Source organism: Phaseolus vulgaris, chromosome 1 (assembly GCF_051622355.1).
Source record: "Phaseolus vulgaris cultivar YP4 chromosome 1, ASM5162235v1, whole genome shotgun sequence".
NCBI lineage: Eukaryota > Viridiplantae > Streptophyta > Magnoliopsida > Fabales > Fabaceae > Phaseolus > Phaseolus vulgaris.
In genome coordinates this window covers 5,007,341-5,026,499 of record NC_143498.1, presented here as the reverse complement: position 1 = coordinate 5,026,499, position 19,159 = coordinate 5,007,341, and the positions used below count along the sequence as shown (strand labels likewise).

General features: G+C 29.4%; 2 protein-coding genes and 1 non-coding gene across 4 annotated transcripts; 1 reads left to right on the top strand and 2 right to left on the bottom strand.

Annotated features, from left to right (window-relative positions):
- Window positions 1–7,905: 7,905 nt before the first annotated feature.
- PEX10 (peroxin 10) lies at window positions 7,906–12,499 on the bottom strand. Of its 2 annotated transcripts, XM_068620007.2 has the most exons (11): window positions 12,181–12,499; window positions 12,028–12,059; window positions 11,848–11,937; window positions 11,446–11,540; window positions 11,135–11,336; window positions 10,810–10,879; window positions 10,639–10,717; window positions 10,215–10,348; window positions 9,984–10,075; window positions 8,243–8,334; window positions 7,906–8,153 (listed from the first exon to the last, which is right to left on the bottom strand). In XM_068620007.2, the coding sequence occupies exons 1-11, from the start codon at window positions 12,374–12,376 to the stop codon at window positions 8,051–8,053; spliced, it is 1,185 nt and encodes a 394-aa protein (XP_068476108.1). In that variant the 5' UTR covers window positions 12,377–12,499; the 3' UTR covers window positions 7,906–8,050. The 2 variants fall into 2 exon arrangements, with proteins under 2 accessions (XP_068476108.1, XP_090154797.1); XM_090298671.1 differs by lacking the exons at window positions 11,848–11,937; window positions 12,028–12,059; window positions 12,181–12,499 and adding an exon at window positions 11,662–11,766.
- Window positions 12,477–12,548, bottom strand: TRNAD-GUC (transfer RNA aspartic acid (anticodon GUC)). Its single transcript has one exon. It is a non-coding gene; the product is annotated as a tRNA-Asp (tRNA).
- A 2,074-nt stretch (window positions 12,549–14,622) lies between these two features.
- On the top strand, window positions 14,623–15,981 carry LOC137816734 (PHD finger-like domain-containing protein 5A). Its single transcript, XM_068620008.2, has 2 exons — window positions 14,623–14,764; window positions 15,349–15,981. Exon 2 carries the CDS (start codon window positions 15,371–15,373, stop codon window positions 15,701–15,703), a length of 333 nt encoding a protein of 110 aa, XP_068476109.1. The 5' UTR covers window positions 14,623–14,764; window positions 15,349–15,370; the 3' UTR covers window positions 15,704–15,981.
- The last annotated feature ends 3,178 nt before the right edge of the window (window positions 15,982–19,159 follow it).

Here is a 19,159-nt window from a genome sequence, read left to right as displayed (position 1 = left end):
GTAATAACCTCGTAAGAATGGTAGTTTAACTGAAATGAAAAAAAAAAATATTCCTTAGGGATGTAATTACCCATCCTTTAGTCAATTGCTAATGATAGCAAAACTTCTATCACTCGGTTACTTTTATAATTTTACGAAACTATTATTGCAATAAATAAATAGTTTAAATTAAAATAATAATTAAATATTAAGTTAAAATGACACATTTTATTATTAAATATAATTAATAACCAATATTTTTTATTTTTTAAATTCTTATTATCCATAAATCTATAATATATATATACATTAAAAATAAAAATGGTGTAAAATAGGTTGTCAAAAATTACTGTAACCTCGTGGAAGATGAGTTATATTTAAAATTTGTTATAAAAGTATTACAATATACTCTTTAATTTTTTCATTCTTACGTAACATCGTGAAAATTATAAATGGTAAGTAAGTGAGACTAATTATACAAACACAGTAAGAAAATTATGAAATAAAAATCAATTTTAGATAAAAAAAAATAATTAGTTGTTATATTGACTAAATTAAAGACCATTTTAAAAACTAAAAAAAATAATTTTTAAATTAATTTATATTATTTTTAAATAGTTTATAAATTGATATCTAATTAGCTACCAAGTTTTAACTACAAATTATTTAGATTCTAAATTTGGTAACAAAAACATTGGTTGCTAATTAGATACCAATTTAAAAACTATTTACCAATAATATAAACTAATTTAGAAACCAAAAATATTTTTAGTCTCTAAAATAATCTCTAATTTAGTCATTATAACACCTATTTATTTTTTGTCTCTAAAATTAATTTATATTTCATGATTTTCTTGTAGTGAAATGATTCTAAAAAAAATGTTACAAAGTTTAATAAAATTTAGATAACAGTTAAAAAAATTCTGATTAAAGCATTATCAAAAGGAATTACAAAGGATGTTAATAACAAGTTGTTATTTTGAAATCTAAGTGCATGAAATGATTACTGTGAGTGGGGTAAATATTAAATGAAATATATAAGCAGTTCTTATGATGGGTATATGGACTCTTTACCAAAGGATGGCATTGTTGGTTTGTTCTTGTGAATGTTGATGGCTGAGTTTGAAAATGTGAAGCTGTAAAAGACAACATTTTTCTACATACAATCAATAAGGGAAAGAAAGCATGGGTATATGTTGAGCAAGTGACTCACAACCCTGTCACCCTAACCAACTTTAGTGCTGTAACTTCCTATTGTAGGTAGGAAGTTTCCTAACTAGAACTCCCAAAATTAGCACTAGGTGTATGGATGAAACCATGGTAGCTTATTAAGATTGAGTAAAAGTGTCAAATAGAGTTCGAATATTGAATATGGAAAGCTATATGAAATATTTGACTCTCTTCAAATATGGTAGAAAATATTCATATAAGAATTTTGTTTGTGAAATATGTAACATAGACACTGATATGATACGGATACCGCCACCAAAATACGTATAATTTGTAAAATATAAGACTCGGAAACACAATCTATATATTATATAATTATGAATTATATAAATTGACAATGAAAATTTATGTGCACAAATATATTTCAGTTTTTCTGTAGCAGAAAGATATTTTGATGACTAATTCAAAAAAATTTGTTTCTTATTTTTATTTATAATCATACTAAAAAATTAATGTGTTTCTTTTTTTTAAAATTGTGTTAAAATCATACTAGAATTGTCAAAAATTCAACAAATATTATTTTGAATTGGACACTTCAGCGATACATGTCCTATAAGTACCTTTCAAATGTCGGTACACGGACACGTAATTTAAGAAGAATGTCCGAACATCATAGTTAAAAATTCTTTGGATCAATCACATGTACAATTGTGTGAAAGGAATAGTTTTTAGTGCTGGATAGATTGGTGATAAGATAAAAAAATATTAAATATTTTATTGGAAAGATGAATCTCACTAAAATAAATTAGTTGGATCAGATTTAGTTCATTAAAGAATTTACCTGACTTAAATTAGTCCTGCACCCAATCAATTTGAACATGAAACTTACCGATTTCTGAAATTTCAGAATTGCTTTTGGTATATTTAAGAATTGGAAATTCAGAATTAGGAAATACGTAAGAAAATCCACAATAAATCGTTTTGTGTTCTAAAAATGAAATTATGGAATAAAACTGAAAAATCAAAATTTCATTCTTAAAAATAGAAATTCTAGGAAACCAAATCCAAAAACATATTTTGGAAAAACAATTTTGGAAAGACTATTTCGAAAAGGGAAATGATGGTTTGACAATGTAAGAGTTGTATGTAAAATGTGTTTAGATATAAATATATATAATAAAGAGTAAATTTATAATTAAATAATATAAAAAATATTAAAATAATAATATTAAAAGTTGTAATATGGTTTAATAAAAAATGTGGGTTATAAATATATCATTACCCATTCCAAAAAACTATTTTAGAAATAATTTGTAAAGGTGTTCTGGAACCCAAATCTAAAATTTTATTTAAGAACCAAATCTAGAAAACATTATGATCTACATTCTATCTAAAGAGAACATTTTTCTTTTTCATTTCACATTAGTGATATCGTACAAGTTTGAATTTGATAGGGTGCAGGAAGAAAAGGCATTAATTTGTTTATCAAATGGGTCAGATGTAGGGCTGCTTCTTCATGCACCTCCATAAATTCTTGCCACACCCCCATACTACATGTGAAAATACTCCTTTTTTTTCCTTCAATAAAAAAAAATTAACCTTTGCAATCCCAAACACCCTTTTTATTCTTCAATTTTATCTCACCCGAGCACCCAAGGACCTCCACTCTTTTCTTGCATTAGTTTTATCACCAATTTGAGTGTCTTTCATCTTTTTTTAAAAAAACATTCCAGATTATATAATTCAAAAAAAAAAATCGAATCCAAAATTTTTCTCAAAATTTATAAAATAAAATCCACAAATTTATATACAAACATAATTCAGAGAAGTTAATCTCAAATAAAAAATAACTTCATAATCTGACATATATACAAATTTATAAGATGTCTAAATTACGTTGACATATACTGGATTTGTATCCTTCATTTTATAACTTGCACATATAATTTGAAATTTATTAACCTTCGTGATCATCTCAAATTTAAATAATATAAAATAGTAAAAAGAAAATGATCAAATAAATTAACAAAACTTAAATTGAAATAAATAAAAAATTATATATTAAACTACATCAATGAAGATGACAAAAATATTTTGAAACACTAACTAAATAACAAATTCAAATTGTTCAGAAATGATTTACTTACAAACTGTTTTTAATTACGTACTTTTTGTCTCACTTCATTAAGATTTTAACAATTTATGTATTTCTTATTTATATTTTATTTACCTTTTTTTATTTACACTATCTTTTCCATTTATATATTTATATGCATTCTATTTTTACTTCTTTGTACTTCGTACTATCCATGCTTATTAAATTTAGAAACATTTTCTCACCTTTTATATATTAGTTCAACTAATTATCTTTCAATTTATAATAATTAATACATTTTTAGCAAATATCTTAAATGTGTAATTTTAAAAATGATTTATTTTTAAACTTAAATAAGTTAGTTTCATTAACAAAATTACCATTTCTCTACAAGACTTAACCCTAAACTATTTATGAACACGAATGGACCCTCACATCTCTCATTTGAATGTGAATGAAAGGGAGAGGATCAACATAAATAAACAGTGAAAACCATTACCTTCTCCTTTCATGTGCACAATGTTTGCAGATTCAAATGCACATTCAGATCAGAGTGCTTCTAATGTTTTCACTAATCTATCCTTCTTGTTTCTTACACTTTCATATTTATATACAAACATTAACTTTGCAAATATTAAAAAAAAATAAACTTGAATAAATTTTATGTTTTTAATTTAATTATTCATATATTTATTAAAACAAATATTTTGTAAACATACATTTTACACTTTTGTAAAAAAAAATACAAATTTCTCACAACCAAACTTATCTAGCAAATTCACTGTAATAGACTAAATCCAAACATTTTCACTTTCATTTAGAAAGTAAAAAGCATGACTAACTCCAACAAATCTTTATTTTAAGCATCATTTTCATTATTTAACTTCTCTCAAGACTAATGAAAACAACCAGAGGAAAGAAAAACTCATAAGATGATTATTATGGAATATGGGAGTATATTCCAAACTCCAAGCACATCTAGAACAGCACAAGAAGCCTGACTAACTCCAACAAATCTTTATTTTAAGCATTATTTTCATTATTTAACCCCTCAAGGCTAATGAAACAACCAAGGAGGATAGCAATGCTCATATATGTCAAGAAGTATATGCTAATCTTAGCACATGCTGTACAAGAAAAATTATACATGAAATGTGAGAATATATTCCAGATTTATAACAGTAGAGTAGAAGAAGCCTGATCAACTACAAAAATTAAAAGAAAATGTTTGCAAAAATGAACAATTATTTTAAAAAATAAACCGATCTTAAAACACTCATTGGTAACATACATTTTACACTTTTATAAAAAAATACAAACTTTTCTAGCAAATTCACTCTACAAATTCTGAATCCAAACACTTTGACTTTCTTTCATTTAAAAAGTAAAAAGCATGACTAACTCAAACAAATCTTTATTTTAAGCATCATTTTCATTATTTAACTTCTCTCCAGACTAATGAAAACAACCACGGAGGAAAGAAAAACTCATAAATGTCAAGATGCAGGTTTGTAAGATGATTATTATGAAATATGGGAGTATATTCCAAACTCCAAGCACATCTAGAACAACACAAGAAGCCTGACTAACTCCAACAAATCTTTATTTTAAGCATTATTTTCATTATTTAACCCCTCAAGGCTAATGAAACAACCAAGGAGGATAGCAATGCTCATATATGTAAAGAAGTATCTGCTAATCTTAGCACATGCTGTACAAGAAAAAATTATACGTGAAACGTGAGAATATATTCCAGATTTATAACAGTACAGTAGAAGAAGCCTGACTAACACAAAAAAAAAAAACATTACTTTCATAATTGAATGCAGCCAAAGAGGACAAAATGCTTATATTTCAATAATCTATGCGCTAGAATGAATTTTCTCTCAACCAAACCATTACAATCAAAAGATCCTAGAATCGAGTATTGGGACCAAGATCCTTAACACTAAGTTTGGAAAAACAACCCGTAATTTTTTTCAAAAATTATTGAAAATGTTTGCAAAAATAAACAATCATTTTAATAAATAAACTGCTCTAAAAACACTCATTGGTTTAGATTCTCGGCAATCACGAATTAAACTCTTATTTCAAATCGATAATTCTAACTTACATTATGTACTCAAAATCAGAACCATCAAATCTTTAATTGAGAATGCGAGAATGCAAAAAACGATTTTCGAACACAGAAAATGAAAATGCATTTTACATGTCCAGATACATCGACGCACCATTGTAGAATCAAACATGAAATGTAGCATTGGCACTAAAAGCACAAGGAATGTGCAATCCATTTCGTTCCTCGAGTAAACATCGCGTCAATGAATGTGAAAACACCATCGTCATCCTCAGACACGAGAAAGTGTTTATAAAGAACAAACTCGCTCTAAAGATGACTTAGGTTTTGGAACTTGAATTGCAGCAAAATGAAAAAACGATTTGACAGATTAAAATAGTTGAATAAATTAAAAGACGTAGAAAACATTTTACCGGTGAGATCCAAAATGAACCCTAAACGAGAGCGTAATTCTGTAGCCTAAGAATGAGAGAATATCATCAAACAGGTTATGGACAAATAAATTTTACAGAAAATAGAACCAACAAACAAATTAGAGAGAAGAGAGAGGAAGAATCCATCACCGTCGTCATTTGGATTTCGATTCGAAAGATCGAGAACATTTCCCTGCGATTGAGGTTTCTGCTTTAACCTTTATCCCAATATATATAGTGGAGCGCGACGGTAAACCCTAGGATAATGCCGTTACCTAGCTTTCAAATAGTAAATATAAATTAATTAATTTTTAATACTTTTTTTTATAGTACGGTATGTTTCTCTACTGCGTCTTTCATTTACTGAAAAAAATAACACAAAGTAAATTAGCGAGGAAAATGTAATTAATATTCTTATTTACATATATATCAGCATTATTTATAACTTTATAACATGTCTTGCAAATTAGGGTCTTAAGGCACTAAGAAAATTAAGAGAGAGAAAAAATAGTTAGTATTAGCATTTGGCCTACAATGTATCCTTCACTGTTGTTTCTTTGTACTTGTGATAAATGTTTAAAGTCTGTAAAAAATAAGGAAAAATTAGAATAGAGTTAACAAAAAAGTTATTAATACTATTTAAAGCTTCCAAAAAATTAAATAAATAAATAGAATTTAAATATAAAGATAAAACAGTAACATTAATATAAATTTAAATAATCACATTTACAAAATTTTCTTTTTTTAAAAAATCATTAATTTACATAATTTTAATATCTTTTATATGATTATCTACGTCAAATCACCAACTTCAATGAACACATAAGAGTATTCATTTATAAATAAATAATACAAAGATACAAGTCAAACCTTATATATTTAATATTTTTTTAAAGTAGGTGCATATAAATCATATTTATTAAACTTTTTATTGACATAATCAATCTTAGTTATTATAAAGATTTAGTAAAAGTATTTATTAGTTGATATTTAAATTAATAAACTCAATATTAACATCTTCAAATCCAATATTTTTTAAGATAAAATGATAATCACTCTTAATACATTTGAGCTAATATAAAGAGAGTATAATTATCATATTTAAGTGTTATTTGAGTGACCTCTCTGAATTGTAATTTCTTAAGTAAATATTTAAGTCAAATGAACACAATTAAATGAGATCACACTAGATCTTTGACAACATTTTGTTGCTTGCTCTTCCAAAAACACAAATTATCACCGATGGAGCCACAATATCCGGAAGTCAATATCAATCTCCTATTGGAATGAGATCTTGTCCAATCAACGTCTGAATAACATAACATTTTAATATCTTTATTAATTCATATAACAAGTTTCGTCATTATTTGTCCATATAACAAGTCTTTCCTAGAAATAACTCAGAAATATTTTTAGCTAACCAAACATAACCTCAGCAATACAAACAAAAATTCTTTTAACAAAGACCAGTAGAAGGTTAAAAGAAAGAGAGAGCTCGCAGAAATTGCTTCCAACACCAAATCAACATTTAAGATTCTAAAACCGTCGTTCATTTAGGAATTAAAAATTTATTCAAAAAAATAAAATCTAGATTTTTGTATTTCAAAAATAAATTTCTCAAATAAAATTGGAAAACCAAAATCTCATTTTGCATAAACCATTCCAAAATACCAAAAATACATTCTAAAAAACATAATTCAGAAAACAAAATCCAGAACCATTATGGATAAAGAATTTAAAAACTACATAAAACATTTTGGTCATTTCGTATTAAATTTGTTGGATACAGGAACCTACAGTTCGCATATACGCCAAACTGGGCCTATTATAAGTGGCTCTCCATTGGTACAATTTCACTTTTTCCACTTCCTTACTAAATTTGCAATGAATAGCGAGAAATTAAATAAATGAAAATACAATTTGGGAATAAAAATGCATCCCTTGTACAAGGAAAACCAAAACAAGCCGTCAAGGTCGGACGAATACTGTAGTAGTTATTATGTTTCTAAAACTAATTTAGCAGCATGATTGTTGGCTTATCTCAGTTGCCCCACTTGCCGTGGAAGACACAATTGATTCAGAATCACCATGCAGTGATAGTTCTATTATAATGGTTACTTTTTTTCCAACAACAAGAATATTCAATGCAATAAATATTATACTAAAAAATATGAAACTTGAACCGCAGGAGTGTAATCAAATTGATTATTGACATCCTAATACAAAAATGTTCATACAGTCCTTGTCAGATCCAGGATGAAGAAAATGTTGCCTTTGATGCTATCTTCTATATATGTACATAAAGGGGAGCTGATTCTAGAAGTCTGAATGATATACACAAACTAGACTCGAGTGTGTTATGGGGGTGCGGCAAAGAGGGCACTCTGGCTTTTCGTTGCACCATTCTGTGATACAGTTCCTAAATGGATTACATAAAAAACAGAAGATGAGACAGGGAGAGAATCATGCAAATGGAAAGGAAAGCAGTAAGAAAGCACCAAGACATACCAGCAGAATACATGGCCACAGGAAGTAGCTGTTGGGTATTGACGATTACTAAGGCAAAGTGTGCACTTGCTAACCCCACTAGCTGCATGATGCTGCAAATAGAAAAAGGATTTGTGAAACACTTGATAGTCGAGATGACATGATGGAACAACCTATTCTCTGGAGGCTCTTTATTTAAATATGCCATGTGAAATTCCATAGATCTTAGCATTTGTCGATGAAAATAATTAAGTGTTTTCTTTATCAACAGCATTCAACCTAGAGTAAAACGCCAAAAGTGTGAACAATTCGAATCATAAGAAGAGCACTGATATTATGGCCCATACAAGTTGAGGGCAACCCACAACATAGTAACCACAAAAACGATTATAAAAATTCTAATTCATCAAGAAACAAAACTAGTTGAAACATATCTATATAATCAAAGTATACCCTTTATTTTTGTTACTTCCATCCACCTATATATGCTTTAGCTAACTAGTTTCCCAAGGGCACTGATAAAGAAGTTTAGTAGTTCCATTGAATGATTCTAGTTACATAAAGAAATAAAGTGTTAACTGAATTTTTTGCGTTCTCAAATCTCAGGCGAAAAGAAATTAAAAAAAAAGCATTTAATACTCACCTGCTAAAGAATCCATTTCTTATATATCTGTCTAAAAAATTATCCTTGGATTTCAAAATTTATACTTCTGATTCTATGATTAAACATCAGCATTTCAAACACAACTATGAGCCTGTTGGATGAAAATTCTCCTTAAGATTTCTAAGCTATGAAGCTTGGACACACTTCTTAAATGGTCATTGTGTCCAACACGCATTAGTGAATTATCCAATCTAAAAAAACATTTTTTTGGGTCTCTAACATAGTTCTGACATGGCTCCGACACAATGTTAATAAAGGCAAACACTGTGACATTTTAAAAACTCAGAAACTTATTGTGTAAGTTTCTATTGTGTTTATAGATTAAGGAGCAGATCCAATATAGTTAGGAATATCTAGATTATATATGTATTATTAGGAATTTTTTATTTATTCTTCTGACATATCTTTGTATAATGTGAGATTTTTTAAAGTTGTTAATTTGTCTTTAGATAAATTTGGTTAAAGTGTTTTTTTCAATGATGATGATCAAGAAGGGGATGACATATCTTAAATGAATTAGATCCTCTTTTCACTTTTTGGATTTTAGATAGATAGATAGATTAGATTCATTTTTGTATTAGATGACAATATGTTTAGATTGTTATATTTGACTAATCTTGATTATAGATGATTTTGAATATAAAAACCTTGATTGTCAATTTAAATAATTTGTAATAATGTTCAATATATATATATATATATATAATCTATGTCATGTCCTACATTGTGGAGATTATACATGTCGCAGTATTCAGTATTCGTGCTACATAGCTTCCAAGAAAGAAAAATGAAATCAACTTAAAGCTAATTTAAATAGCTTCTATAATTTACTTTATACATAATCTAATTTTAGCTTATAAAGAACTAATTTCATTTTGTCTTCTCATTTTTCTCCTGTGGAAATACTTATGGAGAAGTTTCTCCAACCAGAGCTTACGTAAGTCAAACGTGTCTATTCTATCCCATTGCATTTTCAAATAATATATTGCATACCAAGCCTCATTTGATTTACCTCAATCAGAGCAACAAGCATGGAGTAAAAAATTGTCAATTAAAAAGGGGTGGGGAGGACATAATAATGTAATGAGAGAACTGAACCTCAGAAGATGAAGAATCAGAGACCCAATTTCCTCTGTCAGTATCAGGAGTTGCCAGAGTACCCTCTTCATTTAAAACAGGTAAACCATGTCCTGTAGTACATGATAAGAGAATCAGGTTATGAAAATAACTAACTGGAAAGGCAGAAAAATCCAACTCGCATATTGGTAGATATATAAATTACAAAAATGAAAAATAATAAAAATAATTGAATAAAAAATCACCAATAACCTGCTGATCTATCGTGGGATGCAAAGGATGCTTGATTAACTGAAGCAGCAATTGAAGTAAAATTTCTTCGGCGGAGACTTTCAGCAGCTATTATACAAAGTTGAATCAACAGAAATACTCCTAGTATTTGGTATCTGCCAAGGACCAAACAGACCAAAATTATAGAGAACAGGATCTGTAAGTCTAAAATCTGAAGAGAAAATAACAACTAAAATGAAAAATGATAGATTAAATTGCGTAGCTGGAACTAAAGAAAGGTAATTTCCATCTAAAAAAATGTCAAATTTATGCTTTGATATGAAACAAACCAAGTGAATAAGAACACAATTTGTCATTCATATGACAGACCTTTTACAAAGCAATTTCAGGGGGTTTCCCAAATTATACACATATTTATTAAATCTTAAAATTTCAAAGACATTACCTAGGTCTTTGGTTTGATGCTTTTCCGATAAATACATAACGGATGCCAGCAGCACGTTTGGATATATGATAATAAAGGCCTGCAAAATGAAGGAGTGGCAAGATTTAGAAAAGTTGTTTTTAGATTTTCCACATTACACAACTGTCATGAGCCTATCAAGTAAAGAATCACCTTCAAAGTAGAATAACATAAGGTTAGCACGAAGAGCCAACTGCAACAACTCACGAACAAAAGGGAGCATCTGGTGGCAGGGAATAAAAACTAGATTCAGGGGAAGGAAACATATAAAGAATTGCATTTATCTACACCAATTAAATTAAGTCAAATTGTTAGAAAACAGATTCTAAGGGGATGACAAAAGCTTTGTCATAGGAGTGGCCAATTATAACCTAACTAGTAAATTCCCTGATAAAAATTATCAAGTCTTCCCAAAGAAGAATATATTCACTTCCAAATCCATGTTTAATGTGAAAACTATCTGCAGGAACTAATATACCGTGGGCCATCTCTGAACCAAATGCAACCAAAATGCACTCAGTTTCCCCTTCAACCTTGACAGAGTTGTAACAGATTGTCCCGACGAGGATAAAGGACCAGAGTCAGAAATCTGAGAACCAGGGCTCCTGTGGGCATTTTCTCCAAAACCCTCGGCAGACTCTGAGTCAGCAAGGACAATGCCTCGTGAAGCAATTCTAGAGCTGTGGAATTAACAAACAATCAAGTCGTCACGAAATTTGACAGGCACACAGCTCAATCACATAAACTGGAATGAAGAGTAAACATCCAGTGAATCAGCAATAAACAAACCTAATCCGTTCTGCCATATATGGAATAGCCGACTGATATACAATGAAAAGGGCACGCCTCGCAGGCGTAGGAGGAAGTCCATAAGTTCCTGCAACCTAATAAACCAATCAACAAGATTCATATAAGAACAATAGGCGAATTCATCAAATCAATTCATGAATACAACAGTATCAAAGCCTTAAAAAATGAACTGTGTAATAGCAAATAAGACCGCACCCTCAAGGTTTTTGAGATATTTGCATCCTATCGGTCGTATTTGTCCACACTTTTTCTCAATATTAAAGTTCGCAGTGAAATCAACCAGTTAAGGCAATTGAAAACCTTGAACAGGATAAAAAATAAAATGCAAATTCAAAACGCAATCCAATCCTCAATCGAATTTCAAATTTTCGAGTACGAAACCTGAGTGATGTCGCAGTATTCCTCTCCAAGGGTTTGTTGACCAGAGCCAGTTGTCAGAACGTAGTAAAGCATCTGCCCTAAGAGCTTCGTCTACGACGGAATCAATACGAAACTGCGGTTACTCACTTCACATTCAAAGTGTTAAAACGCAAATCTCGCCCTAAAGGAAAGAGAGGTTACCTCGTTTTGGTAAGCCACCGCAACTCTGGTACCTGTAGCAAGAGTTACAACAACAACAACGATTAATTGAAACTTCATTCGGAATCGGAAGCATTGTCTTAACGGAAGAAAGAAAAAGCATTATATTAACGGAAGAAAGAAAGAGAGAGAAACCAAAGAGGTGGCGAAAGGCGTCACGACAGGCTTCGTAGACGAAAGAGGCGTATTGATCATCCTTCTCGGCGGCGCGCATCATTTCTGGCTGAGCCGCCAGTGGAAATCGCCGTGGCTCAGTGGCGGCGGTGCTCGGACCAGCCTCCGTGTCGACGCCTGAATCTGAGCCATGCCTTCCGAGGTGACCCCACCCCATGGCCGTTTTTTTTTATAACGTTCTTATCCTCCACTGCTAGTTTTGTAAACCTTTATTAATTTATGAAAAAAAAATGTAGAAAAGTTAAATTAAAAAAATTCGCCGTTGCCGGGGATCGAACCCGGGTCACCCGCGTGACAGGCGGGAATACTTACCACTATACTACAACGACTTCTTGATATACTCTTTAACAAGTAGCTATAAGGCAGTGCAAACAATATCATAACATATTTATACTTTTTCCAAAAACAAAAGGGCTTCAAAATAGCATTATTTATTTTATAGCTATATTTTAAAAATTCTTATTTAATTTGAATTATTTTGTATGTTTTGTCTTCGAAAAAGAATCTTAGTAGAGAATTTTATCCTCACTCAAATTGTTGGGAGCATAACTAACATTTTTTAGTGAATAAATGAGAGACATGTAAAATGACAAAAATATATAGTAAAGTTGGCCAAAATGAAAACCGGTGCGTGTCAATTCTTCTTTCAAAACAATGTATTAAACCCTTTTACAATCCTCATAAAACTAACAGTGTGAAAACTTCTTATTTCACTTATATTTTTAGGAGTTGACAATTCTTGTATTACTTTTACTTTCTTTCTATCTACATGCACTAACCCTAAATCTGAAGAAAATATAATGATCTTCACAAAAAAATTCAATTTTCCAAATTGGAATACAAAATTTCTTTTCTAATCACATGCAAAACAAATTTCAAATTATACAAATGCTCATCCAAAACTGTATTATATAACAACGTTCACATCAAACTAAATAAAAAAAAAATTCTAAGAATTCAAACATCATTTACATATTCAATAAATAATGGTCATGACAAAGAAACAACTTCAAAACGTTGAACACACCCCACAAATACATCATTATATGGACAATCTATCACATCTCCATGCATCCATAACTATTTTCCATGTTTCTACAAAATCCACTAACATTTTACATTTTGTTTTAACATTCTTATTAATATGAAATTAACATAAAAGATTTGAAACTTCATAAAAAATAGTCTTAAATTTGCATTTGTAATAAGTCAAAGATCTTTATCACAAATAATTACTCGGAAGAAGATTTTTGCTCTTAAAAACAACCATCTAAGTCTTTCAAAAATCCAAATAAAGTTGTATTCTCATTTACTTGTAAACAACACAGAAGTGTTAATCAAAGTCAACCATGTGAATGTGACACGAAAGATGTCAAAATATATATATATATATATATATATATTTTGTATGTGTATAATACAATACTAAATGTATTTAGAGTGTGTCAATAAAATATTTGTAAGAATTCACAATGTTTTGTCAAACATAATATAATATAAAGAATACGAATGTACTGGTGCAAAAAAAAAGTTTTTTAATAAAAGAAGAAGAAGAAGACAGGGTGCAAAAAGTCATTGATTATTGTGTTTATAATTCAAGTTTGTTAGGTTAAAACTCAATATTGTATTTACTTCTATTAGATATAGAAGATGCACTTTAGTTGAATTTAATTCACTCCTAGACACTCCTTAAAAAATACACTCCGCAAATTCAATTTTCTAGCAAAAAATAAAAAATAAAATTGCACTAAGTTTTCCAATTTAAAAAAAACAGAGAGCATTCCCAAAAAAAGATAAGGATGTAGTTAATGTTCATATTATTTAACATATATGCACATTATAGTTAATGTTGATATTATTTAACGAATATTAATTGTTTCATATTTAATATAATAATTATAAATATATATATATATAATAAACACATTTAATAAATTTAATAAATTTTTAAAAATATGAATTAAAGTTAAAATAAATCGTAAATTAAAAGAAAATTATTATAAAACCTTAATAAATAAAAAGTAATATATTAAAACAAAAGTATGTTAAAATAAATAATCAAAATTTAATTAGTTTTATTTTATTTATTAATTTAATATTTGTATTTTATTTATTTAACATAAAACATATATTAACAAAATTCTAAATTTATTTTATTTTATTATAAATTTAATTATTATATATTATAAATATTGATATTTTTAAAATAAAAAGTAATACTTGTCACCTCTTTTTAATCTGTTTTTCGATCTTTCCTTGACTCTTTTTTTTCGATTTTTAAAATGAAATGGAATATTATATTCTGCAACACCTTCACCACAATGTATTCTGCCCCAAATAAACAAAAACGCAACCCTAATAACCTAAATCACAAAGCAACCCCCACACCACCCAACGGCACCACCGTCGGCCTGAATCCGCCACAACCGCGCAACGTTGTCTGGCCAACCGACACCACCGTCGCACTCGTTCGGAGAAGACGCACGAACCGCCACCACCGCGCGACCTCCTCCGCTCGATTGCCACAACCGCCGCACTCGTTCAGGTAAAGGCATGTTGTCTAATATGATTCTGAAAGTTCATACTTATGGATGTTGTTGAGTACCTACCTTGTATGGTATTTGGTGATTCAGAAATAGAGAATCTGTTTGATGGATTCTGTTTTGAGGCTACATTGTGAAAGCTTGATACAGCATTGGTAGTGATGGTGGCTGTGGCTGTCCTAGTTTGAAGTGAAAATACATTTTGCTTATTTCCTACGGAATAATAGTGTTATTAAGTCTACAATCAGAATATTTTGTTGTGAATTTTTTGTGGTATAACTTGTTTTGCTAGAATTGACATATTACTGATATGAGAACTGGAGTTTGCCATATGAGTTATTGAGAGAATTCAGATAGCATAATTCTGAGTACGGTATGAAAACCAAAAATAGTGTTGAAAAGGAAATAAATTATCAGATAAGGTATCCTTCTCTGCCACCCCAAAACTACCAGATGATTGTTATAACCAAATTCCCTCTCCTGTCGCATACACATGGGTGCCTAACATATTGATTTACTTCATATTTTGTTCAACTTTCAAATGTAGATTGTAGACACTACTTACTGGTTATATACATATGTTCAGTGTCTAGCAGGTTGTTGAAAACATGGCCAAACATCATCCTGATTTGATTATGTGTCGAAAGCAGCCAGGGATTGCCATTGGAAGACTGTGTGAGAAATGTGATGGCAAATGTGTGATCTGTGACTCCTATGTGCGTCCTTGTACACTTGTCCGAGTTTGTGACGAATGCAACTATGGGTCGTTTCAGGGTCGATGTGTCATATGCGGAGGAGTAGGAATATCCGATGCCTACTACTGCAAGGAATGCACGCAACAGGAGAAAGATAGAGATGGCTGCCCCAAAATTGTTAATTTAGGGAGTGCCAAAACTGACTTATTTTATGAACGCAAAAAGTATGGTTTTAAGAAAAGATGATGAGGGTAGATTACTGAGGAGCGTGTATCTCTTTAAACTTTTTGTACGTGTTTTGTTCGGATATAAGAACCATAGGATGAGACCTTGAGTTTGTAAACTTTTATGTCTTAAAATGCTTGTTTAGATTGCTGCTGAAAAAAGAATTAGAAATTATGGAAGCCATCATCAACTTGAACTACCGTAAGACCATCGTTTGTATTAGTTGCTAATCAAAACAAATGATCTGGCATGTGGGTTATTTACTTGTTCCTTCATTGAGGAGTTGGTTTTGTTTTGAAGTATGGTTATCTCCTCTTTCTGTTCCCTAGTTTCTTTTCCTTGCATGATATTATTGAATTTTTCCTTTGGTTTGGCCATGTGGGTTGGGTCATTGGGGGATAAGTAGGTTTTTTCGTATACATATTTTTGGGACCTTTTCAATTCCCAGGCCTCACCCATTTTTCTAAGCAAAACAATGTGATAATCTTACAAAAATTTAAACAATTCACTTTTAAATAATAAAATTTAAATCTAACTCAATTTTACTAATAATTAATTAATATGAGATTTAGAAGTTATTCTCAACTTTACTTTTTAGTTAATTCGTTCAGTAATTAAAAATACAACCAACTTAAGGTTTTAGAAAAGGTTCATATACTTTGGTGAATAAAAAGAGACTGCCAAAATCTTAGGAAAAAGCTTAAGAAAAAAGTTAACGAGTAATATTGACAGTTACATACTTTTCAATAATTATATTATTTTTTTGTTCTCTAAAGAATGAGATGTATAATTTATGTATGTGAGTTTTACTTTTTATCATTTCGATAATTTTCTATTTATTTATTTCAGTTACAATAATAAAAATATAACTTTGTATGAAAATACATATTCAGTACATGAAAATATATTAACGTTTTTAAAGCATATTTAAAATAATAACTTTAAATTATCTTAATTTAAATATCGTATTATAAGAATTTTTTTCATTATAAACTCAAGGTTGAAAAGGTTTAAACTATAAATTAGTGAAGTTATAAATATACCGGGCCATGGCCCATTAGTAAAGTTGATGCCCAACAAAACTTCGGCTTTTCTTCCTGCATCCCTTATCTTTCTTCCTGCATCCCTTATCTTTCTTCCTGCATCCTCATAATTTTAAATGACCATTTACTTTTTTAAAAGTGATTTTCGGATTACTTATTTTGGAAATTTTTTAAAACAAAATTTTTTTGAAATGAAATTTCTGAAACTCATCAAATATATTATGAAATAAACTTTTTGGAAGTTATATAATACTTTTCAGTTTGAAATGAGGTGATGGTGCAGTAGTGGTGGAAACAGTCACAATAGTGAGGGAGAAACGAACGGAGAACAAAGACAGTAGCAAAAGGAGTAAATGTAAAACCCATGAGAACATTTTTGTCATTTCACCAATTGAGGGAGTGGAGTTCAAAATATAGGGGTTGCAAGAAGGAAAAGCCCAAAACTTTTTCTGTCGGCTTTTTTGGACTCTAATTGTTCTTGAAAGTTTTGTTACTTTATCTCCTTTTACGCACAGGTAAAATAGTTGAAAATAATAAGATTAATCATTTCATCCTCGGTAAAAAAAAAAAAACAATGACAGGTAAAAGTAATTTATTAGAGTGTTTTGCGTTACTTCTGTCATTATCAAACAAATCATAATTGCATACATAATTTGTGTTTTGAAAAAGCATAATGCAAAACAAGGATTCTTAATGCGCACAAAAAGCAAACATGAGTTACAACTTAATATATATACTTGTTCAAATAATTATGTTTCTTTTCCCTATTGATGTTTGGGATCATGTTAAATTTCTAAGGTAATGTTCTAAAATCATTGCAAAAATGACTAACTTGCATACATCATGGGCCCGTTTGAACACTCTCTTTGTTTGTGAATTTTTAATTAATTACTTGACTTTAGTTCATCGACACACTTTGTTTTTATGAGGGTATAATTTTTTTTTCACAAAAAGGTATAAATTTCTATAAATGCGACTACGCAACGGGTCCCATCTAATCAAAACACATGATGTTGATTATATTTATGATTAAATGCTATATCTGAAACATTATTTTAAATTATTAATATGTATATATTTAATAGTTGTCGTTTTGTTGTCAATTTAATATGAATTTAGCGTAAACTTGTCTAACACTAGATAAATGATAGTATAATTGTGGTCAGATGATATCAAGTTGTCTTTCAACGAATCCAATAGTAAAATTAGTTAACTAAATTCAAAACCTATATGCAAACAATGAAAAGTTAAAAATAACAATAATAATAAAAAGGAATTGTGATTGTTAAGCAGAAAAATATAAATGATGATTTAAAACAGTAAACAATGCAAGTTGACTCCCAAGTTCTTAGATTTTGTAAAGATTAATCTTTTCTCAATCCTCCAACAGAGTTACACCAGATTGAACATGCGCCAATCTAATTCAACTGAAACTCACTAGTAAAACATGCATCAACTGGTTTAATCAATACCCACTTTGTTTCATGCGTATACTTCATGGAAATGCTTATCTCACTAACTAAGAAACCAAAGTTTAAGATAAGCAAGACTCTCAATCATGCGTTCAAGTACAACCTCTCAGAAAAAAACTAGTTTTCCAAGAGATTAGACAATAAAAACAATTGTTATAAAGAATTAAAAATCGAAACTTTTATTGATCAAAACCTCATAACTCAATGGAGAATTACAAAAGAATCAACCAAAAAGGTTTAGCCTTCTATGCGAAGGCAAAACAAAAAGAATTACAAAGAAGAAAAGAAACTAAGAAAACCTTATGAAGCTCTCTCTTTTCTCCTTGATGCTTGTGTCCTTTTATAGACTTTTATGCTCCAAGGATCCTGGGAAAATATTGTAGTTTATATTTTGTTAACAGTTTCCAAGTTTCCAACTTTACAAAATTCTTGTATTTTGCAGAAAATTTGCTTCCAATTCTGTTTATGAGATATCGTAGATTTTATTTTCTTTTTCTTCTCCTCAGAAATTGTTTTCTATTTTGGTTCAAGAAGCAACTTGGACTTTTGCATATTTGGCACATTCTTAAAGGTAGATGTTTCCTCCGGATAATTTACTTTAAAAACACAAAGTTAACAATAATAATATTTAAAGTCCAAATAAATCCAATTATATGAATCTAAATTAAAACAATGGAATTATTTATTATTTTAGTTCAATAATCCATTAATAAAGCTATTGAGTGCGAATAAATATATGTCCATCAATGTTACGTGTATGAAAAAATATAAACCATTGTTTTCATCAACAATAAAATAATTATCGTTTCCATGTATTGTGAGACGTGAGTATCTAACTCCTCTAAAATGTTACTTAGCAATAAAGTAAATAATTGATCTCAATCGTTAATGAAAAATATCATTACTAAGTAATATTATATGAACATACACAATAAATCAAACATTCGTTCATCAATTAATTT